This window comes from Oryx dammah, unplaced genomic scaffold (genome assembly GCF_014754425.2).
Source record: "Oryx dammah isolate SB20612 unplaced genomic scaffold, SCBI_Odam_1.1 HiC_scaffold_22, whole genome shotgun sequence".
Classification (NCBI taxonomy): domain Eukaryota; kingdom Metazoa; phylum Chordata; class Mammalia; order Artiodactyla; family Bovidae; genus Oryx; species Oryx dammah.
In genome coordinates this window covers 28,995,317-29,014,855 of record NW_024070206.1, presented here as the reverse complement: position 1 = coordinate 29,014,855, position 19,539 = coordinate 28,995,317, and the positions used below count along the sequence as shown (strand labels likewise).

Below are 19,539 nucleotides of genomic sequence, written 5' to 3'. Positions count from 1 at the left end.
CAGAGCTGGGCCAAGGGAAAGATGCAGCTAACATTTGCACATTGTTTTCCAGATACATTGTTTGTTTATAATAACTCAGCTACCCCAAAATCATTCAAATGAATGGACGTATTTGGTAACATCTAGATGCTTGTCATAGGTTACCTGGTTTTCTGCAAAAAACAGCAAACCTCTGTCCACAGTGGTCTGAATCGTCTGTCCAAAGGTGGGGAAGGGGGCGTTTGGTTGAGTTGGAACTCGAGCATAGCCTGTACCTTCAAAATAATTTTTGTCTGATTCTTCTTTTCTCCTGCCAACACCAATCATCGTTAAGTGAGAACACAGCAGCAAAAGACTGCCAGGAAACTATGCTTATTGATGAAAACGTGAGCAAGGCCTGTGCAATCAAGTTGTCATGCTTTGTTAAAGAGGAAACATCTTTTAAATTTAATGTTAAAACAGTCCACTGTATCTCCTGGATCTGCTCCTACACTCTACAATGATCAAACTCTACCTCAACAGAGGTGCTCTTCAGGAGACCCTATTGCAAACATCTACTCAGGAATACGTGACCCAGCAGCTGAAGGTCTTGCAATGTAAAGAAATATTATATAATGAAATATAATTTTATTCTGAGTAATAAATACTCAGTCTGTCTCATATTAGAATCTTCCCAATCTTTTAAAATTTGGGGTAGGTCAGAAGCTCAAGGCAGCAACTTTCAAATAGGTTCATATGCCAAAGTCATGGTGTTCTTTATGGACTACTGTTTTACTTTTTAAAAAAGTTACAGCAAATAAATAGTTTGTGCCCTAAATCAGGCAACATCTAATGCTGAATATTTTGTGGTAGGAGGCACCGAAAACTGAAGAAAGATTTACTTTTTTCAAAATCAAGAAAATTCTGTCCATCTAATATTTTATATGAATAAGGAAATTTAATGTATATTCCTTAAGTATAAATTACATATGCTTTTTATGCTATATGACTGCAAAATCACAGAGAGACATCAGCTTCTAGGTTTTATTTACCTCCTACAAGGCTCCACTTCTGTTGTGTTGAGATTGAAAGTCTTTTTGAAGTTGTACAAGCTCAGAACATTTTCATTGAGGTCATCTAATTCAATACAACCTTTGTATGGAGGGAATCTCAGTCTACTAGGAAGCTAAAAAAAAAAAAAAAAAAGTTTTCACTAGTTGAACAAAGGACAATGATGAGGTTGACCAAGAAACAGTTTATCGCTTTTAACCATCAATATAGCATAGGGGTGAGCATGCAGACCCTGAAGACAGATGCCCTGGCTTCGCTGTTTTCCAGCTGTCTGATCTTGGGCAAGTTATTCAACCTCTCTGTTTCAGTTTTGTCATCTGTGAAATAGGAATGATAATGATGCTTATTTAAATTATACACTTATGCCTAGATCACTGCATATAAAATAATCCAATAAGTTTAGTAATTATCACTATAGATGCTTTAAGAATATATCATTAAATCCATTTTATATATAACGGATTAAAACATCATTATGCCAAATTAAATTTTAAATATTCCCATTCCGTGAAATAACATTCGAACTTACTCTAAAATCAGATGGGTAACCTCCAACATAGAACACGGCATTTTCAGGATCCAAATTGAGGAGTGTGTTGCTATTCCCACTATCCATGTCATGGAATTGATGTGTTTCTGGCTTACTGGAGGTGGCTTTTAGGGTGTAATTAAGCCTTGCAAACTGATAAATTCTGTTTAAAAAATAAGTCAGACAAAAAAGTTATAAAAGATTTATGAGGAGATGAAAGAAATCAAAGCTAAAGTACTAAAAAGGGGTTCAGCAACATAAAACTAAAGTATGGTGACCGTAGGTCAGATTACCAAAGAGCTGTAATCAATCGGAGTCGTACCTCTGGAATTTCACCCGGTCCATCACTGCCTCCTGAGTTTTGCTCTGGGTCAAGGTCTGGTCCACCTGAAGTTCAGCCTCATCCTCTCCCAGGTTGTAGACGCATGTGAGCTGGCCGTCTACAACAGCCATGCCGATGTAGTCCCTGGAAGCCTGGAGACACCAAAGCATTTCACATATTGTATTCTCCGAACTCACCATCCCCAGAGGGCGCATTTCAAATAGCTAACAGCTTTCATTTAGTCAGCCCTGGGCAGACAGAATGAATGAGGTACATTCTGGTATAAAATAATACAGACAGCACAGTTAATTAACGTCTGGGCTGTCTTTGCTCACGTTATCAGAAGGGCATTCATTTATCCACTCCTCCATTCGCTCAATCTGCAAGTATTTGCCAAGCACCTGACATAAAGATGAGCCAGATATGGACTCAGGTTGCCATTCAATTACATTCTGGGAAGGAAGATAAGCCATTCATGCTCTTCCTATGCTGTATAAGGTCCCCTCAATACTCTGGGCATGCTTGTTCACTCTATATTATCATGTCAGCTATGTATGGATCTTTCTTCCCTGTTAGAATGTGAGCACCTTAAGGTAAAAACAAATTTTTGAAAACTGTAGTAAAATATTCATAATGTGAAATTTACTATTTTAACCTGTTTTAAGTACACATTAAGTACATTCAAGACACAAATTTTTGTTTACACAAATACAGGGTGTGGCACGTAGTAGATATATGGTATAAGTTTGTTGAAGGAATAAAGTCATGCACGTTCTGCCATAAATACAAAGCAGAGTCATAAGAAAGTTACAAATAAATCCCCAATCCTTGAAGCATGAACGAGTAACCAACAACAGTGCTGATTTTAGGAATCCTTAAATACAAGGTCCACTAGTGACGGCCAACAATTTCCTAACTGCCCAGAATTTTCAAGAACCATACTTCAGGCATTTCTTTTCCATGCACATGTGTTCATTCTCTCAGTTGTGACCAACTCTTTGTGATCCCAAGGGCTGTAGTCTGCGAGGCTCCTCTGTCTGTGGGATCTTCCAGGGAAGAATACTGGAGTGGGTTACCACTTCCTTCTCCAGCGGATCTTCCTGACCCAGGGATCAAGCCTGCATCTCTTGCATCTCCTCCTCTGGTAGGCAGATTCTTTACCACTGAGCCACTCGGGATGCCCATTTCTTTCCCATTCATATATAAATAACCTAGTCACTAATTACCTGTTCCTCTGACACTTACGTGGAAGAGATATATTTTAAGAGGAGGAATTAAAAGCTAAAATAAACTGCTTAAAATATCTATAACAGTGGTGGTTTAAAGAATTTGTAATTATAACAATGAAGCAACTGGATTTCTCACTAATGAGGCAGGAGAGGCTTAATTTCTCTCCAGGCCCCATTCACAGAGGGTCCCTACCCCAGAGGCATGGGAGGGTCTGCAGCTGGGTGCCCTGAGAAGAGGACAGAGTCCAGAGCAGTGAGGAAGAGCTGCTCTGATCTCCAGAAAGCCTTGATACTGCTGCATGGTTGAGAGGGGAGGGTGCTGATCTTCAGCCTCAGGTATGGATGTGCTCAGGTGTACACACACATGTGCTCACATGCTGGGCCCATCGAGCACGGCTTCTAGATCCCCGCCTCCAAAAGCAACTTTAAATTGATGAGAGATCTCCCATGGAGCCATCAGAGGCAGTGCAATCTCCTCCTGCCACGCCAATGGCAGTGACATGGCTGTGTCACGCACCTCAAAAGCCATATTCTGTTTTAAAAACCAGGGAAATGTCAGAGCAATACTTACATCTTTATTTCCGAGGTACATCACAAACATATTCTCGGTCCCACCAGTTTCTGTTGATTCAGGTCTTTGGAGAAACAAAGAAAGAGATGTGTATCCTTTCAAGTCTTCCAGGTCATTTGGCAGCCGGACTTCAACTCCAGATCTACCGTTGAATCTCATGGGGACGGCAACCTGAGAGGGACCAGATCCACGGTGTTAGCTGGTCCAGGGGAGAAAGGTGGGGTGCTCGGGGTGGAGGCTTGTGACTGTAGCTGCTCCCAAGTGGCTAGGATAGGGAGTGAAGGTGTATAGCTGCCCCCTAGGCCTGGAGTCTACACTCAGGTGGCCGCTCCAGGAGTAGCAGAGTAAAGCCCTCCTGTTCTTCCTGCCCACAAGCCAAGGGTCTTTGGGAAGTATACTTTGTTGTCTGTGCCAGCAACAATAATCTGTATAGTAAATTATTACCATCATTATTATGGTTATAATATTAATATTAGCCATATTAATGTCATAACAATACCACCACCATCATCATAATATATTAACGTATTATAATAATGAGGTTTTATATATAATATAAAATGTGATAAAGATGACATATAATATGTAATATACATTATATAATACATAATATAATTGTAATATAGGGAATTATATATATATAGGGTTAAATACATATTAACAGGATTAATATAATATCATGATCCTATTAGTAATAATATTATATATTATAATATAAACTCTAATTATATATACAATTAGTAATAGGGTTATAATATTAAATTAACCCTGTTACTATGTATTATAGCCCTGTTAATATGTAACATTAATAATAATTACTATTATTCCAACCCCAGAAGGTTTTTATGCAAATGAGCTAACCTGTATGGAAGCACTCAGTGTAATACAGTCGATGTACAATACATCAAAATATTTTTTTAAAGAATTAACTCTTTAAGGAATCATTTCTTATTAACATGTTACATGTTCTGGTTGCATTTATTATAGGTGCTCAGTCCTTAAAAATAAGTATGTTGAGGCTCTCTAGAATGTGCTTCTTAAATTCACGGTAAAGGACCATTTTTTCCCCCTGTTATCTGCCCCGGACCAATACTTTTGTAAAATATATGAAAACTTAAATACTAGAAAAATGAAATGAAGAAAGTGTGCAAAATACAAGCCTATTGATCCCATTCTGAGATATTGAAGCAATTCAAGCTACTGAAAGCTTCTAAGCCTTTACTCTCAAATTTGTACTTATATATAATGGAGCAGTAACAAACGTCTGACTAGCTCTGGTCTGTGGATCCCCTTGGGTAGCTCTGTATTAAAACACAGAAAATAAATATTCCCTAACTATCTAAAGAATAACTCTAGGAATGATACTTACACCACCTCTACATTTTATCTCCCAAGCACGTATTTACGGAGGACCCTATCTATGCAGGTATCAGGCAGGGGTGCCTAGTGATGCCCAAGCTGTAGTCACTCCAAGGTGCCCATGGGACAGAGCTCCCCCACAACACTCAAGGCTCATTTCACACCTGTCTCTTCTACTCGCCCTCTGCCCTTCATACACTCCACACATCCTGAGTCTATGGCATGCCCTTCTGTTTTTTTGTCACTTGGAAAGCTCTTGCTCATTAAAAAAAATTTTTAGTTAAGAAAACATTTCATGAACACACAAAAATAGAGAATATACCTGCATACGCATGACCATCTTAAGAAATTAAACATTACCGTTATAATTGAAGCCCATCATATAGCCCACCCTAGTCCTAGTTGCCTCTCCCTTCTCAGAGGTCACCACCACCCTGGATCTGGATTCCCACATAGCTTCTCATGTGTGCTTTAATATTTTTGTGAAATATTATCTATCTATGAACTGAAACTAGTCTTAGCTTTGTATGTGACAGAACAGGGATCAAAACAAGGCAGTCTGGGGACTTCCCTGGTGGTTCAGTAGTTAAGAATCCACCTTCCAGTGCAGGGGACGCAGCTTCAATCCCTGGTTGGAGAACTCAGAGCCCACACGCCTCAGAGCAACCAAGCTCACATGCTACAAATAGGGAGAAACCCATGCTGCAGTGAAGATCCTACGTGCAGCAACTAAGACCTGATGCAGTCAAATAAATAAATATTAAAAAACAAAGGAGCAAGGCAGTCTGCCTTGGTTATCAGCGCTAAACCTCTGTGCTACTTATACACTTCATATTTTGTTCATTAAATTAGTGGAAGAACAGAGAGAAGCCAAAGCTAGAAGCACACTCTTTTCCATTTGCTTTTTATAAGACGTGCATGGGTACGGACAGGGTGATTTCTGCCAAAGTGTGCCTTAAGGTCTTTGCTTCTCTGCTAAAGGTTTTGTGTCGGAAGTTCTCTTTCTTAAAAGAAAAGGCAGATTTTGAGGCTCAAAGTAAGGAATATAAGCCTAGAAATCAACCATGGTGCCTCAAAGGCAATGATATTCTGACTTGGTTTCCATCCCTCTAATCTCCAAATATCTCATAGGGAGTTGGCTGAAAAATACAAATATTTCATTTACATTATTTTAGGATAAAACAAATTGGGAGAGAAGTGTCAGAAATCCAAGTAAATAATATCAGATTAAAATCAGAAGAAAGGTTGATGGAACTTCCCAATGAAGGAAAACTGCTATAATCTCATATTCAGAACACTGCCCACGTGGGTAGGAACAACTCCTCCATCCTCACTAAAAGTGGATTCTACAATTTCCCAGTTAGCGTGAGAAGATAGGGCTTGTGCAGTATCATATCTGCACATTCTGATTATAGAACCCTTACTTGAACTTGCAATAACACTTTACTGCCTAGAGCCTGGAGGAGAACCCTGCTTCCTGCCTGCATAAGCCAGTGGAAAGGAAACCACTGTTCCCGGCAGAGCAGGTCCTTTAAGGGATGAAGATGATGTGAACTGAAAGATGATGCGAGGAAATGAACCTTCACATGGGGAGCACCCAAAGAATCTGGGCAAGAAAGACAACTGATTCTTCAGTTCCTGGATATCTTTCACTTCTTAATGAATGGAGTAATTTATCAGAGAATGAGCCTTGGTGCCTGGCAATGAGGGGACACACCCACCTTACTTGCGGCATCTCTGGCCTGCTGAATTAGTTCCCGTATGCGGTCCACGTTGTCAGAGATGTTGCCCAGTGGCAACAGCTGTTGGTTGATACTTTCAATTTTACTCAAAAGATCAGGCAGTTTTTTAGTTAATTTCTTCACTGTTGGTGAGATTACGAAACAGAAATTTATCACTGTGAGTTGAGAAAAGGTTAAATAGAGATGTTCTTGGGGACTGTATTTGTTAAGCGGTATGTTTGGGTCCCACACATTGGATAGGATGACTCAGAATCAGGTAATACTTTTTTTCTATTATAGAAATATATGTTACACATATTTCTATGTATAATATGTAAATACATTATAGATTTTATTCTGGATATCAAATCATCTTTCTTGACACTATAAAAAGTAAATCTTTAAAGGGGAGGGGATATATGTATACCTATGGCTGATCCATGTTGATATATGGCAGAAACCAACATAACATTGTAATTATCCTTCAATTAAAAATTAATAAATTATAAAATAAATCTTTTTTGATCTTTAATATCAATCATAATCCAAGTGGTCATGACTCAGGGACTACATCTCCACTCTATTAAAGGGAAAACCAACAGCAGTATTTCATGAATTTTTTTCAAAGTGTACAGGTTTTTTTTCTAATCATGTGTGACACAGGCAAAATTATTTAAGTCAATAAAAATTTTTAAGGAATTTCACATGTTCTGATTCTTTCCACTGCCAATCACCTTGGCTCCTCCAAAGTCCTACTTGGTCCTTTTAACTAACAGAATAGCCATATTCTTTGAATGGATCATGTGAAGTTGTTTCTTAATATTTTAATTTCTAAGATCAGATTTTACTGGGGAAAAATTACAATGGACCAAAGCACATAATGATAGAGAAAATGGATAATACATCTTGCCAGAGAACACCTGCTACCTGAATTATCCGCGTCACTGAGAGCCTTGTTGAAGTCTTCGCTCTGGGTGCTCCTATACGTATCCTTAATTCTTTCCACATCTGTCTGAATGGGGTTGAGCCCATCTAGAACCTCATTTGTGATGTCATTGGCGTTTCTGACCAGGCTCTTTGCACTATTGATTATACCATCGATGTCATCTAAGGCACATACAAACAGGGAGGTGTAAGTCTCTAAAATGTTTGACAAAAGAAGCCAAGTCCAGTGGGTTAGGGAGCGGCTGACCTCTCTGTATTCCATGAAGATCACCTCGGATGCTGGTGAGATTGGTGTCTATCAGGCCTTTCTGAACTGTCATAGTTTTCAGTGTTTGCTGCAGGTTGTTGAGAGCCGGGCTGATTTCTGAAATAAAGTAGGAAGAGGCAATTACCCTAAAGATCTTGATCCTCCATGGGTACTGGTGGCCCCTGGAGTAGCCAGGGTCTGCACAGCATTGAGCAGACCTGCATCTTAGGGGTCATCCCCAAGATGCCCACTGCTTGCTCCTAGACCCCCAGGTCCTCCATTATAGAGGCCAGGAGCATACAGAGCCTGTGGTACCAGGCTCCTTGGAAATGCACATGAAGAAAGGGAAAGGCCTACCAACGCAAGGGAAGACTTAACTTCCGCTCTGCTCAGGGCAAAACTCTCTGCTTAGTAAAGGAAAGGGATGGTGGTGGTGGTCTAGTCGCTAAGTCATGTCAGACTCTTGCGACCTCATGGACCGTAGCACGCCAGGCTCCTCTGCCATGGGATTCTCCAGGCAAGAATGCTAGAGTGGGTTTCTGTTTCCTTCTCCAGGGGATCTTCCAGACTCAGGAATCAAAACTGGTCTCCTGCATTGTAGACAGATTCTTTACCAACTGACATACAAGGGACACCCAAGGAAAGGGATGTGTCTATCTTATTCACTGCTGTGTCCAGGCGCTCTTTGGGGTAAAATATTAGTACATATTTATAGAAGAAGTGAATGAATGTATGAAAAAATTAATGAATGAATAATGCATAAGGGATGCCCCTTTGGTCAAGAATAAAGAAATTTGGGGCTTTCCTGGTGGCTCAGTGGTAGAGTCCACCTCCTAATGCAAGAAACGGGGGTTTGATTCCTGATCTAGGAAGATCCCACATGCCAAGGAACAACTGCTGAGCCTGTGCTCCAGAGCTTGGGAGCCGCAACTACTGAGAGCATGTCCCACAACTCCTGAAGCCCGAGTGCCCGGGAGCCCATGCTCGCCAGGAAGAGAAGCCACTGCAATAAGCCTGCGCTCTGCAACTACAGAGTAGTGCCCTGCTCTCCACAACTAAAGAAAGCCTGAGCAACCACAAAGACCCAGCCCAGCCATAAACAAATAGATAAAAGGCCTTTTTAAATAACAAGTACAGGAATGCTGTTGAGAGCACCCCACTGAAGCAAACACACACGCACACAAAGCAGGCACCGTTCCCATTCATTTCCAAACCGACACATTCAAGGACATATTCCCTGAAAGGAACAAAGCTCACAGGCATTTCTAGCTGATAATATTGCCCCTTGGGGGTCATGGAAAACGACCAGTGAATGCTTTAATGTCTAGTTGATTACACATGGCTTAAACTGTGATTCCAGGACTGGTTTAAATAACAATGTAGTTAACATCCTAATCCTTTTAAAAACACAGATCTTCACCTTTTAGCTCATATTTTGTAAAGAGAACTGGGGTCATACCAGGAAATTTTAATTTTTGAAATGTGCTAGGCAGACTACATATTTTTTTGTATTTTCTTTTTCATGTTTTCATATTTATTTTTCATTTTCATTTTTAAAAATGAAAATGATAAAATAAATGTATTTATTTACCGGTAGAGGCTATCTAATCACTTTGAAAGGATTAAGAAGGTGAATGAGAGCTATGAACCAAGATAGCTGCTCACCTATGAATGACCACAGGAGACCAGAGAAAAATCAAGGGACAGCATTTTCTGAACACAGGAATTTGATGAGATTGAGATGGTCTGATTTTTTTAAAAGTCAAATTAAAAAAGGGGAAAAATTCAAAGGCAAAAATTTTTAAATCCTTACATATCACAGTGGTAGTGATTTTTGGTGCTTTTACTTACTAAGATTTTAGGGCTTAAGAAGTTTTGAATGAGTTGCTCTAATGACTTGAAGCTACTTATCTGGGCCTTAAATAAGACAGCAGCACTGTACACACCTCAAAGCTACGTGGGTCCCCAACACTATGGGTATATGGGATTAAATGAAGAATCCTCTCTCCCAAATCCAAGGCCAGACCCAAACAAGCCTATCAGTCTCGAGATTTATTTAGATTCATGAGATTCTAACTAATTTGGTTTATGTTAGAATATTGGCTGGTGGTAGTCAGTTGCAAAGTTGTGTCTGACTCTTTGTGACCCCATGGATTGTAGCCCACCAGGCTCCTCTGTCCATGGGATTTTCCAGGCAAGAACACTGGAGTGGGTTGCCATTTCCTTCTCTAGGGGATCTTCCCAATCCATGGATCGAACCTGTATCTCTTGCATCTCCTGCATGGGCAGGCAGATTCTTTACCACTAGCGCCAGCTGGGAAGGGTAGCAACATCAAATCAATGTATTTACAAAGCACCACCTACAAGGACACTGAGATTCAAGAAGTGCATTTGCTCCTGGTCTCATAGATTGTTTCCAAGCCCTTGACTATCCCAGCCCCCAACAGCCACCCCTTCCATACCTTGCTGTAGCTTCTGCTGTGTTATCTTGGCTTCGTTTAACAGTTTATCACTGTTGGAACTCAGAGTTTTTGCTTTTCTTGGAAGATCTTCCTTTATTACTGTCTGAAAGCAAAGCATTTATCAGTCTTAAATGTGATACATACATTAGGAACTACGGGGTAAGAGTTTTCATCCTAGCCCTTATCTTTAATCTTTAAAAAATGAGGCTAGAAGGTAAGGCAGAGGTTTAAAAAGACTGTGCCTACAGTTAGGGCTCTCGGTAGACACCTGTGGCTTGGGGAGGTGGACCCATCACTGTTGACATAATGATAAATTATGTGACCTTCTCATTTTCTTACTGTCACTTATAGAATGCCCTCTGCAATACTAGAGGACAGAGCTGAATTACTTTTAGGCTTTTAACCTTTGGGAGATTAAAAATCTTCAACCTTCCAAGAAGTCTGTTCACTAATTCTCTCATAGTTAATAATTTGTTCTTTATTTTTAGATATAGGCCCATTACATAATGCATTTCAGATCCCATAGGATCCACAGACATGCCCAGGTGAACAACAAATGACAGGAAATAAATGGTTCTCAAATTGTGTACAAAAATCTCTTCTTTGGTAAATGTTGATACCTGATCACACAGCTTAAAAGCATACTTGGTAAGAATCAGGGTATAATACTTTCAATAATCAGGGTTTATTATCTGGTTTTACAAATGATTTTGAATACTGGGTTATGTTTATCCAAAAGTCAAGTAAATACAGAAATGACATATTAGAGCAAGTTCAAGTCTATTCTAGATAACAAATTCTGATCTAAAATAAGCTTTTTTTTTTTCTATTCCCTGTGCACACAGAAAGAAAACAGAAAAGTGAGTCATCTCCAGAGTGTGTTGAGAGAAGGTATCACAGCAGGTGCCCACCTGGAGAGCAGCATCAGACGCAGTGGTGGCCTTGTCGGCCGCATCCTCGGCCGCTTTGATGGCGTTGAGGATGTTCTCGTAGGCAGTGGCAGCGTCCACAGCACAGCGCACCAGCTCATCCCCACTGGCGTTCCTCTTGATCCTGGAAGATGGTACAGGAGGAGGGCTCCAGCAGTGGCCTCTGCCTGCAGCCAAGCTCCCTTACCTCCCCATTCATTTGGCCGATGGAGATTCAGGGCTGTGGGCTCCGAGGCTCTGCTCCAAAGATACAGCTGGGAATCAGTTGGGTTCGGACCTGGGCCCTGGGTGCCGCCCCCCACCCTGGTCCGTACTTCCTATCAGGCTCCAGCGGCCCCTGTGGTTGGACCCCCAGGCGGCCTACTCACTCCTCCAGCTGCTTGGCCAGCTCCTGTAGGGACTGCGAGTGCCTCTCTGCCTCCTCCACCAGAGATGCTCTGCTGGCCGATCTGGAAAGTTCTCTCACTTTGTCACTTAGTTCATGTCTTACTTCATTTAAAGTGACAGCTAATTTTTCATATTCCTGTATTTTCCAAGTGAAAAAGAGATCGTGTCAATTTAAGCAAAGCACGGATATACCATTTTCTTGAACTCTGTCATAAATGAGGTTTTTAGGAAGCAAGTGAGAAATTGTTTCCTGAGCCCATTCACCACACCAATTACTCCCTGGCTGCTTCACACAGTGGCACTGTGAATATTCTCTCAAGTTTCACCACCATTTTGAGCATTTTCCATATGGTGGGTACCCACTTTGATATATTTTATAAAAGCACATTATTATCCTTACTGTATCACTGTACTAAACCTAAACACTTTTTCTGATTCAGAAACAGCAATCATATAAGATAATTTTCAAAATGCCCAGCGGGCTTCTGAGAAATATTGCCAACCTTTTAGCAGTCCCAAATGTCTTCTGTTAATTAATGTATGCCTGATTTATTTTAATTGCTTTTCAGCTTCAAGAAGGTATAAGTGACATAAAACTGTAAGATATTTGAAGTGTACAAAGTGATGATTGGATATATGTATACCCTGTGAAAGGCTCCCCCCCACCGAGTTAACACATCAATCATCTCATATTTTATCCCCTTACCTTCTTTGAGGGGGTGAAGGTAAGAAGATTTAAATTATACTTTTGTAGCAAATTTCAGTTATACAATACAGTGTCATCAACTGGAGTCACTTTTTTGTTTTATATTAGCTCCTCAGACCTTATTCATCTCATTGGTGAAAATGATATTTAAAAAATACTAGCAGAATTTATTATTACAAAAGTAACATTCACTTATTTCAGGCAAATTAGGTAGATAGATAGGCAAATAGATATAATACAAACGTATGGTTGCTGGGGGAAAAGGATACTTAGGGACTTTGGGAAGGTCAGGTACACACTGCTATATTTAAAACGGATAACCAACAAAGACATGGAACTCTGCTCAATGTTACCTGCCAGCCTGGATGGGAGGTGGGTGGGGGGAGAATGGATACATGTGTATGAATGGCTGAGTCCCTTAGTTGTTCACCTGAAACTACTACAGCATTCTTAATCAGCTATACCCCAATGCAAAATAAAAAGTTTAAAGTTTGGGAGAAAAAAAAAGAAGACACATCATTCACCCCTCCCCTAAGGGACAACTGCTGTTAACATTTTGGTATATTTTCTGCCATATAAAGACACATATTTGAGGGAAAAAATGTTTAGCCTATCTCATGAGTTCCTCGAAATGTAATTTAAATGCTTTTCGAGTTTCTAGAAAACAAGTTTTGCCTCTACCTCATGGCTTTTCTTCATCAACTGCAGGACAATATTAGTTTGCATTAAGGAAGAATCTGCCGTGGCTAGACGCTTGGTGAAGTCACTCTGGAGGGAATTCATTTCCTTAACTTGTCTCTGCAGAGAAAAAGATCTGTGAGCTGCATAATATATTGTCAGAAGGCACAGCCATATTTATTGGACAACAGTATAGAGGTAATTTCAGAGTCAAAATGTCTTCTTGAACTTAAAGTTCATCTAGGAAACTCCTAAGTCGTGAGACATCAGTTCAATTTGTTGTGTGGAGGTGTTGTCCTAGTTTCCGCAGGCTACATGCCAATGAAACAACCACTGTCACATTGGAGGAGGTTTCTACACTAGGGCCAACCAGGCCAATGAGCTGGATGCATAATTAAGCTCTGGTTAGTGGATCAGGAAGAGGGAGCTGAAGTAAGCAAATCAGCACCATCAGTACACTCTACATGCTGGTCCTGATGAAGATGTAGGGACGTTTCAATAAGAAAGCACACAGGAGGACTTCCCTGGCAGTCTAGTGGTTAAGACTCTGCACTTCCAATGCAGAGAACACAGGTTCAGTCCCTGCCTGGGGAACTAAGATTCCACACGCCGCATGGTGCAGCCAAAAAAAAAAAAATTAACTAAGAAAGCACACAAGACCTTAGGAAACTAGGGTAGAGGCTGCCAGAATTCAGAGATCCATAAAACTGGGTCCTGCTCCCTCCCCTTGGCATAATCCAACAGAGGTGTTACCTGCAGAGGCTTTGGGAGTTAACTATATTACCACCTGCAAAAATATTATTCAATTTCTTTTACCAAATTCCTCTTTCTTGGGGGAGGTGGGGAGTGGGTCAGTCCTATGTTGGGTTTCCCAGGTAGTTCAGCTGCTAAAGAATACGCTTACAATGCAGGAGACCCTGGTTTAATTCCTGGGTCAGGAAGTTCCCCTGGAGAAGGGATAGGCTACCCACTCCAGTATTCTTGGGCTTCCCTGGTGGCTCAATGGTAAAGAATCCACCTGCAATGTGGGAGACCTGGGTTTGATCCCTGGCTTGGGAAGATCCCCTGGAGAAGGGCATGGCAACCCACTCCAGTAATCTTGCCTGGAGAATCCCCGTGGACAGAGGAGCCAGGTTACAGTTCGTGGGGTCACTTTTAAAGAGTCAGACACGACTAAGTGATTAACACACACACACACACGACACAAAATGTCAGTTATTTAAAACATATATTGTATACTTTGAATTAATTATAACAATAGTAATTTCTCAACTATTTGGCAGCATTATTCCTCCAGTCCTCTACCAGTCAGGAGTTGGGGTGAAGAGATTGGGTCTGCTTTCCCTGTGGTTTAAGTTCAGAAACACTTCTAGCCATTGAGGAATAAGAGATACTTTGATTTTGCGTTTAATGCCTCATTCCTCTTTGATTAGGGTTTCCCACACAGACAGGTTCCTGACTCTGCCACTTGATTAACATTAAAGCTCCCTGCTCCCTTGCGCTTGTTCTTAACTGAACCGTGCAGATTCTGACCATGACCTCACCTTGATGGATTCCAAAGCCCTCTCATTTTCCCGGTTGAGGCCGGTGGCCTGCTTTGCTTGGGCGCTGGCCTCCTGTAGAGCAGCATGGAGGCCACTGAGTTTGGCTTCATAATCGTTCAAAGCATTTCGTATATTCTTCGCCAGTCCATTGTTCTCCACCTGGTGGTTTTCCAGCCAGCTCCTTATTCGATTCAGCACTGAAATATATCACCTTTTTGTTTTCCACTTGAGAAATGAGTGCATTGACACTAAGTTATAAAGACTACAGGAGAACTGATTTTCTACTCACTTCATGGTTTTCCTTGAACTTGCAAGGGAATGAGAAAGGAGGCTGGTGTTTATGTTATGTTGTGCCCTGTCCACACTGTCTCATTTAACTTTTATGACAACCACATGAAGACAGTGATTATCATTCTCATGTTTCAAATAAGAAAATGGATGGCCTGAGAAATTAAGTGACTAGGTTTCAGCCTTGGAACTGGAACTGAACTTGCAGAGTATAAAGCACATGCTCCTTCTATTACTAAGACTGTCTCCGAGGCTAACATTAAATTTAAACAACACAAATACTAAAAGAGAGACGCCACTGTTTGTAGATTAACCACTGATACGTCATTCCACTACAGAATAAAGCTCAGTATTTGGAAAAATATAGGCCTATTGTTTTTAAAGTTTTGAGTTAATGTGGCATTTTCCTTAGTTCAAATCTTTAGATATATTCCCTTAATTTCTAGTGCATCCATTTTTTTTGGTAGTAGTGATGCGAATATCAATGTATGACTCAAAACCCCAATGGTGATGAGGGGACTATTAAAAATGATATAATGAGATAGCAATAGAGCTGAAAGAAGAATGAAAATGCAGTTAAAAACAAAATAGAGGTACCAGTGTCTAATATCTAAGGAGAAGAAACTATTTTTTTGCATGATGGTAAGATATTCTATTCTATGGATAAAGATGTGATGTGTGTGTGTATATATATATACACACACACATATCATATACAGTGGAATATTACTCAGTTGTTAAAAAGAATGAAATAATGCCACTTGCAGCAACTTGGATAGACACAGAGATTATCAAAGTAAGCAAAGAAAGCCAGAAAGAGAAAGACAAATACTATATGCTATCACTTATATGTTGACTCTAAATCTAAATTTGTGATATGTTCACAAACGAACTTATCAACACACAGAAACAGACTCATAGGCATGGAGAACAGACTTGCAGTTGCCAAGTAGTAGGGGGTGGGGGAGGGAAGAACTGGGAGTTTGGGATTAGTAGCTGCAAACTATTATATATAGGATGGATAAACAACAAGGCCCTCCTGAACAGCACAGAGAGTGGTATTTAATACTCTGTGATAAATCATAACAGAAAAGAATATGGAAAAAAATTTATATATGTGTGTGTGTGTGCGTAACCGAATCACTGCTGAAATTAACACAATACTGTAAATCAACTATAATGTAATAAATATTTTTTAAGAAAAAGGAGTTCTATTCCACAACCTCTCAGTAACCTGGAAGGGCTACCCATTTGTACCACATGATGCTCTGCTAGTAATAAGAGGCTGAAACGGTGACCAACTCCCCAACCTGGCATGGTGTACTCTGCACCCGTATGTCAAACCAACCAGAGCAGACTGGACTGCAAGCATTTGGCAGGGTCCTTACATTGCTGAACCTCTCTTCTCTCAGCTTCGGCATCCCTCAGGTCCTTCCCAAAGTTGCGGGTCCTCAGTTCCCTCATCATGCGCCCCGCTTCAGCCAGCTCTCTTGAAAAATCACCTGAAGGCACCCTGTTTCCATCTCCCTCCGTCCCAGATATCTGCTTCACGAGAACTGGAAAACATCAAGCTGTTTATTAACCTGGGAATTCTGGACTCCAGGAGACTACTAAGAAAAGAGGCAGGGACTTTAATAGAGGGCTCGTATTGGTTTTTGAGTATAACTATAGGCTCTTTTTCATAATGCTAACTCTTTCTTTGTACAACAAAGACTAAAGTAGTCTAAAAGATACTTAATTGGGCTGAATAACTCTTCTTACTGTGCACATTCCGGATGACATTTTTAATCTTCGAGTCCAGCTCTTTTGCACTTCGGGTTGTCTGATCAATGTTGTTATATAATGTTTGTGCTTTTCTGGAATTTATTTGAACCTATATGAAGAGTAAATTGATGAGTAACAAATTAAGTTGTTTGGGGAAAAAACTAGCAACATTTTGAAGCAAAAAATGAGTTAATGCTATTGACCTAACATATTACCTTTTCTTGCAAAGTTTCAAATTCACGATTCAAGTTACTCAGTTCTTTTTCCAGACCATCCATTTTTGATTTATGATTTGAAATGGTGGGACGGTAGCTGAGCAGCTGGTTCTGGAAAGTAAAATACCAAGTTAATCACACTCTAAAGCAGAAATTTGGAGTAAGTCTTATCAACTTGGTAAACCTGGTGATGATATGAAAAGATTCATTGCGTAAGACCAGTGCTGGTCCTTAGAAAAAAATATGGTTCTTTGAAATAGGCCTCATGAAGAATTTATGTTTTGATGTTGTGATATGGTTCTAAAATAAAGTAGGAAAATTTAAAGACAAGAAGAGACAAGATACTTTACTTGAATTAATGACCTAACCTTATAGAAATGAGGATGATGTCACTTACTTGATGTATTAATTTTTAGATTATATAATAAAGTCAATTTTTTAAACTTATATTTTACTTGATTATGCTAAAAACAAGTGTTTATGGCTACTCTATTGAAAGAATCTATAGATTCAAAGAATTACAGAGCAAGAGAAAAACTTAGAACTCATTAAATGAATACCCTTGTTTAATAGGAAAAAAATGAAAAAACAGAAACTTAAAAAAGTTGGGTGATTTGTCCCTGCCATGGAAGTATAGATGATCTGTGATCGCTTCAAGACCAAAATCCAGGTCCCCTTCCTCTTTTGGGTACTGAATGGCAACATTACTTTCAGAGGGGACACTGCTGCATATGGGCTCCCTGGTGGCTCAGACGGTAAAGAATCTGCCTACAATACAGGAGACCCAGGTTCGATCCCTGGGTTGGGAAGATCCCCTGGAGAAGGGAATGGCTGGCTACCCACTCCAGTACTCTTGCCTGGAGAATCTCATGGACAGAGGAACCTGGTGGGCTACAGTCCATGGGGTCGCAAACAGTCAGATATGACTTAGTGACTAACACTGCTACTATTGCTGCCTATAATCTCTACAGTAGAAATTACTTTCAATTTTGGGTTGTTGGTTTTTTAAGTTTTAACTTTTTCCTATTATTTGGTTGCACTTAGCATACAGAATCTTAGTTCCCTGACCAGCAATCAAACCTGCACTGGAAGCACAGTGTCTTAACCATTGGACTGCCAGGGAAATCCCTCAATTTTTGGAAAAAAGAAATGTGTGAATATCTTGAAAGTTTTTACAAGAAAAAGCAATATTACTATCTCTACTTGTACATAAGAGCCATCGATAGGTAAAAGAACACAGGCTTTTCAGCTGAGGGCCAAACCCTAGGGGCACCACTTCACAGATAAGCCCATTGGGCCTTATATTAAGCTGCTGGGTTCTTTTTGGTGGTAAGTTGGCTAATGTATTATAAAATGTCATGTATACACAGAACCATTCAAAAAAGCTGGTTGCTTTGTCATACATATTCCTGCTCAGTTTTCACAGTGTTTGTGTGATATTGCAAGAAGATGGTTTTATTTTAACTGTGTTGCAGAAAAACGAAGCACACGACCACAGGTCAGAACACCTGGATAAGAGGTATAGTGGGTGAACATACTCTTTAAAATTTCGTCTTGGCGTGAATTCTTCTAGAACCACCACATACTAGCTGTGTGACTGTAGGCAAGTTACTTGGCTTTTACACACCTGTAAAAAATAGCACTATTTTCCTCACAGGGTGTTGTCAGATTTAAGGAAAGCACTTAGCACAGGGCCCTGGGCACAGGATGGATACCGCAATGTTCGTCCCGTCCCTTCCTTGAAAAAGTGCAAGACTATATTGATGACATCGGTCACTAAAGTGCCTTTTTTTCCCCCTCTGAACACATAAAGGCTTTTGCCCTCTCCTCTCCATATTAGCCTCCTGCTGCTGCTGCTGCTAAGTCACTTCAGTCGTGTCCGACTTTTCGCAACCCCATGGACTGCAGCCTACCAGGCTCCTCCGCCCATGGGATTTCCAGGCAAGAGCCTGCTAACCATGCACTAGAATTACCCTAACGGGATGGAAAAGAACCATATTTCCCAGCACTATTTATTTTTCCTGTAGGTACTCAACCAGAGCCACTAAGGGTTTCGAAGCAGCCTTCATTCCAAAAGCCCTTAATTTAATTTTCCCTACTAGCTTAGGGTTCATCTCACCTCCTGAATTTTTTTACTTTTGAGTAGATTTTTTAAATTTTCTGTGAGTTTTAAACTAGATCCTCTCACATTTACCTCTTCTTGTTTGGGTTCTTGTGTTTTAAAAGTTTTTCTAATTTCTTGTTTCTTTCACTGGATGTCACCCTGTAAAGTAGTTTTCAGACTGTCCTGTGATTTCTGTTTTTGCTACAGGGACTCATCACATGACTGCTGCTTCTGCTGCATGTCTTTCTCATTATCTTTCACAGTGTTTTCAGGCTCATTCTGAGAGGGTCTCTTGTGTCCTGAACTATCTCGTGTCCTGTCCAGTGATCTCAGGGTCATCATCACTCCCGCTCCAGGCCCCCCCCAGTCTAGGACCAGGTCTTACGTCGGCAGCTTTGGACTTGCACACTATGGTGATGCTGACAATGTCACATTGCAACACAAATCCTGGTCTGTGAATCTTGTCCACCTCCTGGCTATAAGGCTGTAGCTTTCCTAGTTCTCATACAA

General features: G+C 40.4%; 1 protein-coding gene across 4 annotated transcripts in view; it reads right to left on the bottom strand.

The window, feature by feature from the left end:
• The window catches only part of LOC120881148 (laminin subunit alpha-3-like), a 152,477-nt gene that overhangs the window by 35,651 nt on the left and 97,287 nt on the right, over nt 1-19,539 (bottom strand). For 3 of the 4 annotated variants that reach the window (XM_040264739.1, XM_040264738.1, XM_040264741.1), the window contains 16 exons: nt 16,926-17,036; nt 16,708-16,819; nt 16,335-16,502; nt 14,659-14,855; nt 13,118-13,234; nt 11,712-11,866; nt 11,326-11,467; nt 10,415-10,517; nt 7,953-8,069; nt 7,688-7,867; nt 6,761-6,903; nt 3,681-3,851; nt 1,881-2,032; nt 1,559-1,721; nt 1,011-1,144; nt 145-289 (listed from right to left, as the gene is read on the bottom strand). In XM_040264739.1, coding sequence (XP_040120673.1) covers nt 145-289; nt 1,011-1,144; nt 1,559-1,721; nt 1,881-2,032; nt 3,681-3,851; nt 6,761-6,903; nt 7,688-7,867; nt 7,953-8,069; nt 10,415-10,517; nt 11,326-11,467; nt 11,712-11,866; nt 13,118-13,234; nt 14,659-14,855; nt 16,335-16,502; nt 16,708-16,819; nt 16,926-17,036 — 2,310 coding nt within the window. Of the gene's footprint in view, nt 1-144; nt 290-1,010; nt 1,145-1,558; nt 1,722-1,880; nt 2,033-3,680; nt 3,852-6,760; nt 6,904-7,687; nt 7,868-7,952; nt 8,070-9,137; nt 10,267-10,414; nt 10,518-11,325; nt 11,468-11,711; nt 11,867-13,117; nt 13,235-14,658; nt 14,856-16,334; nt 16,503-16,707; nt 16,820-16,925; nt 17,037-19,539 lie in introns of those variants that run through there. The other variant, XM_040264742.1, reaches the window with a different exon arrangement.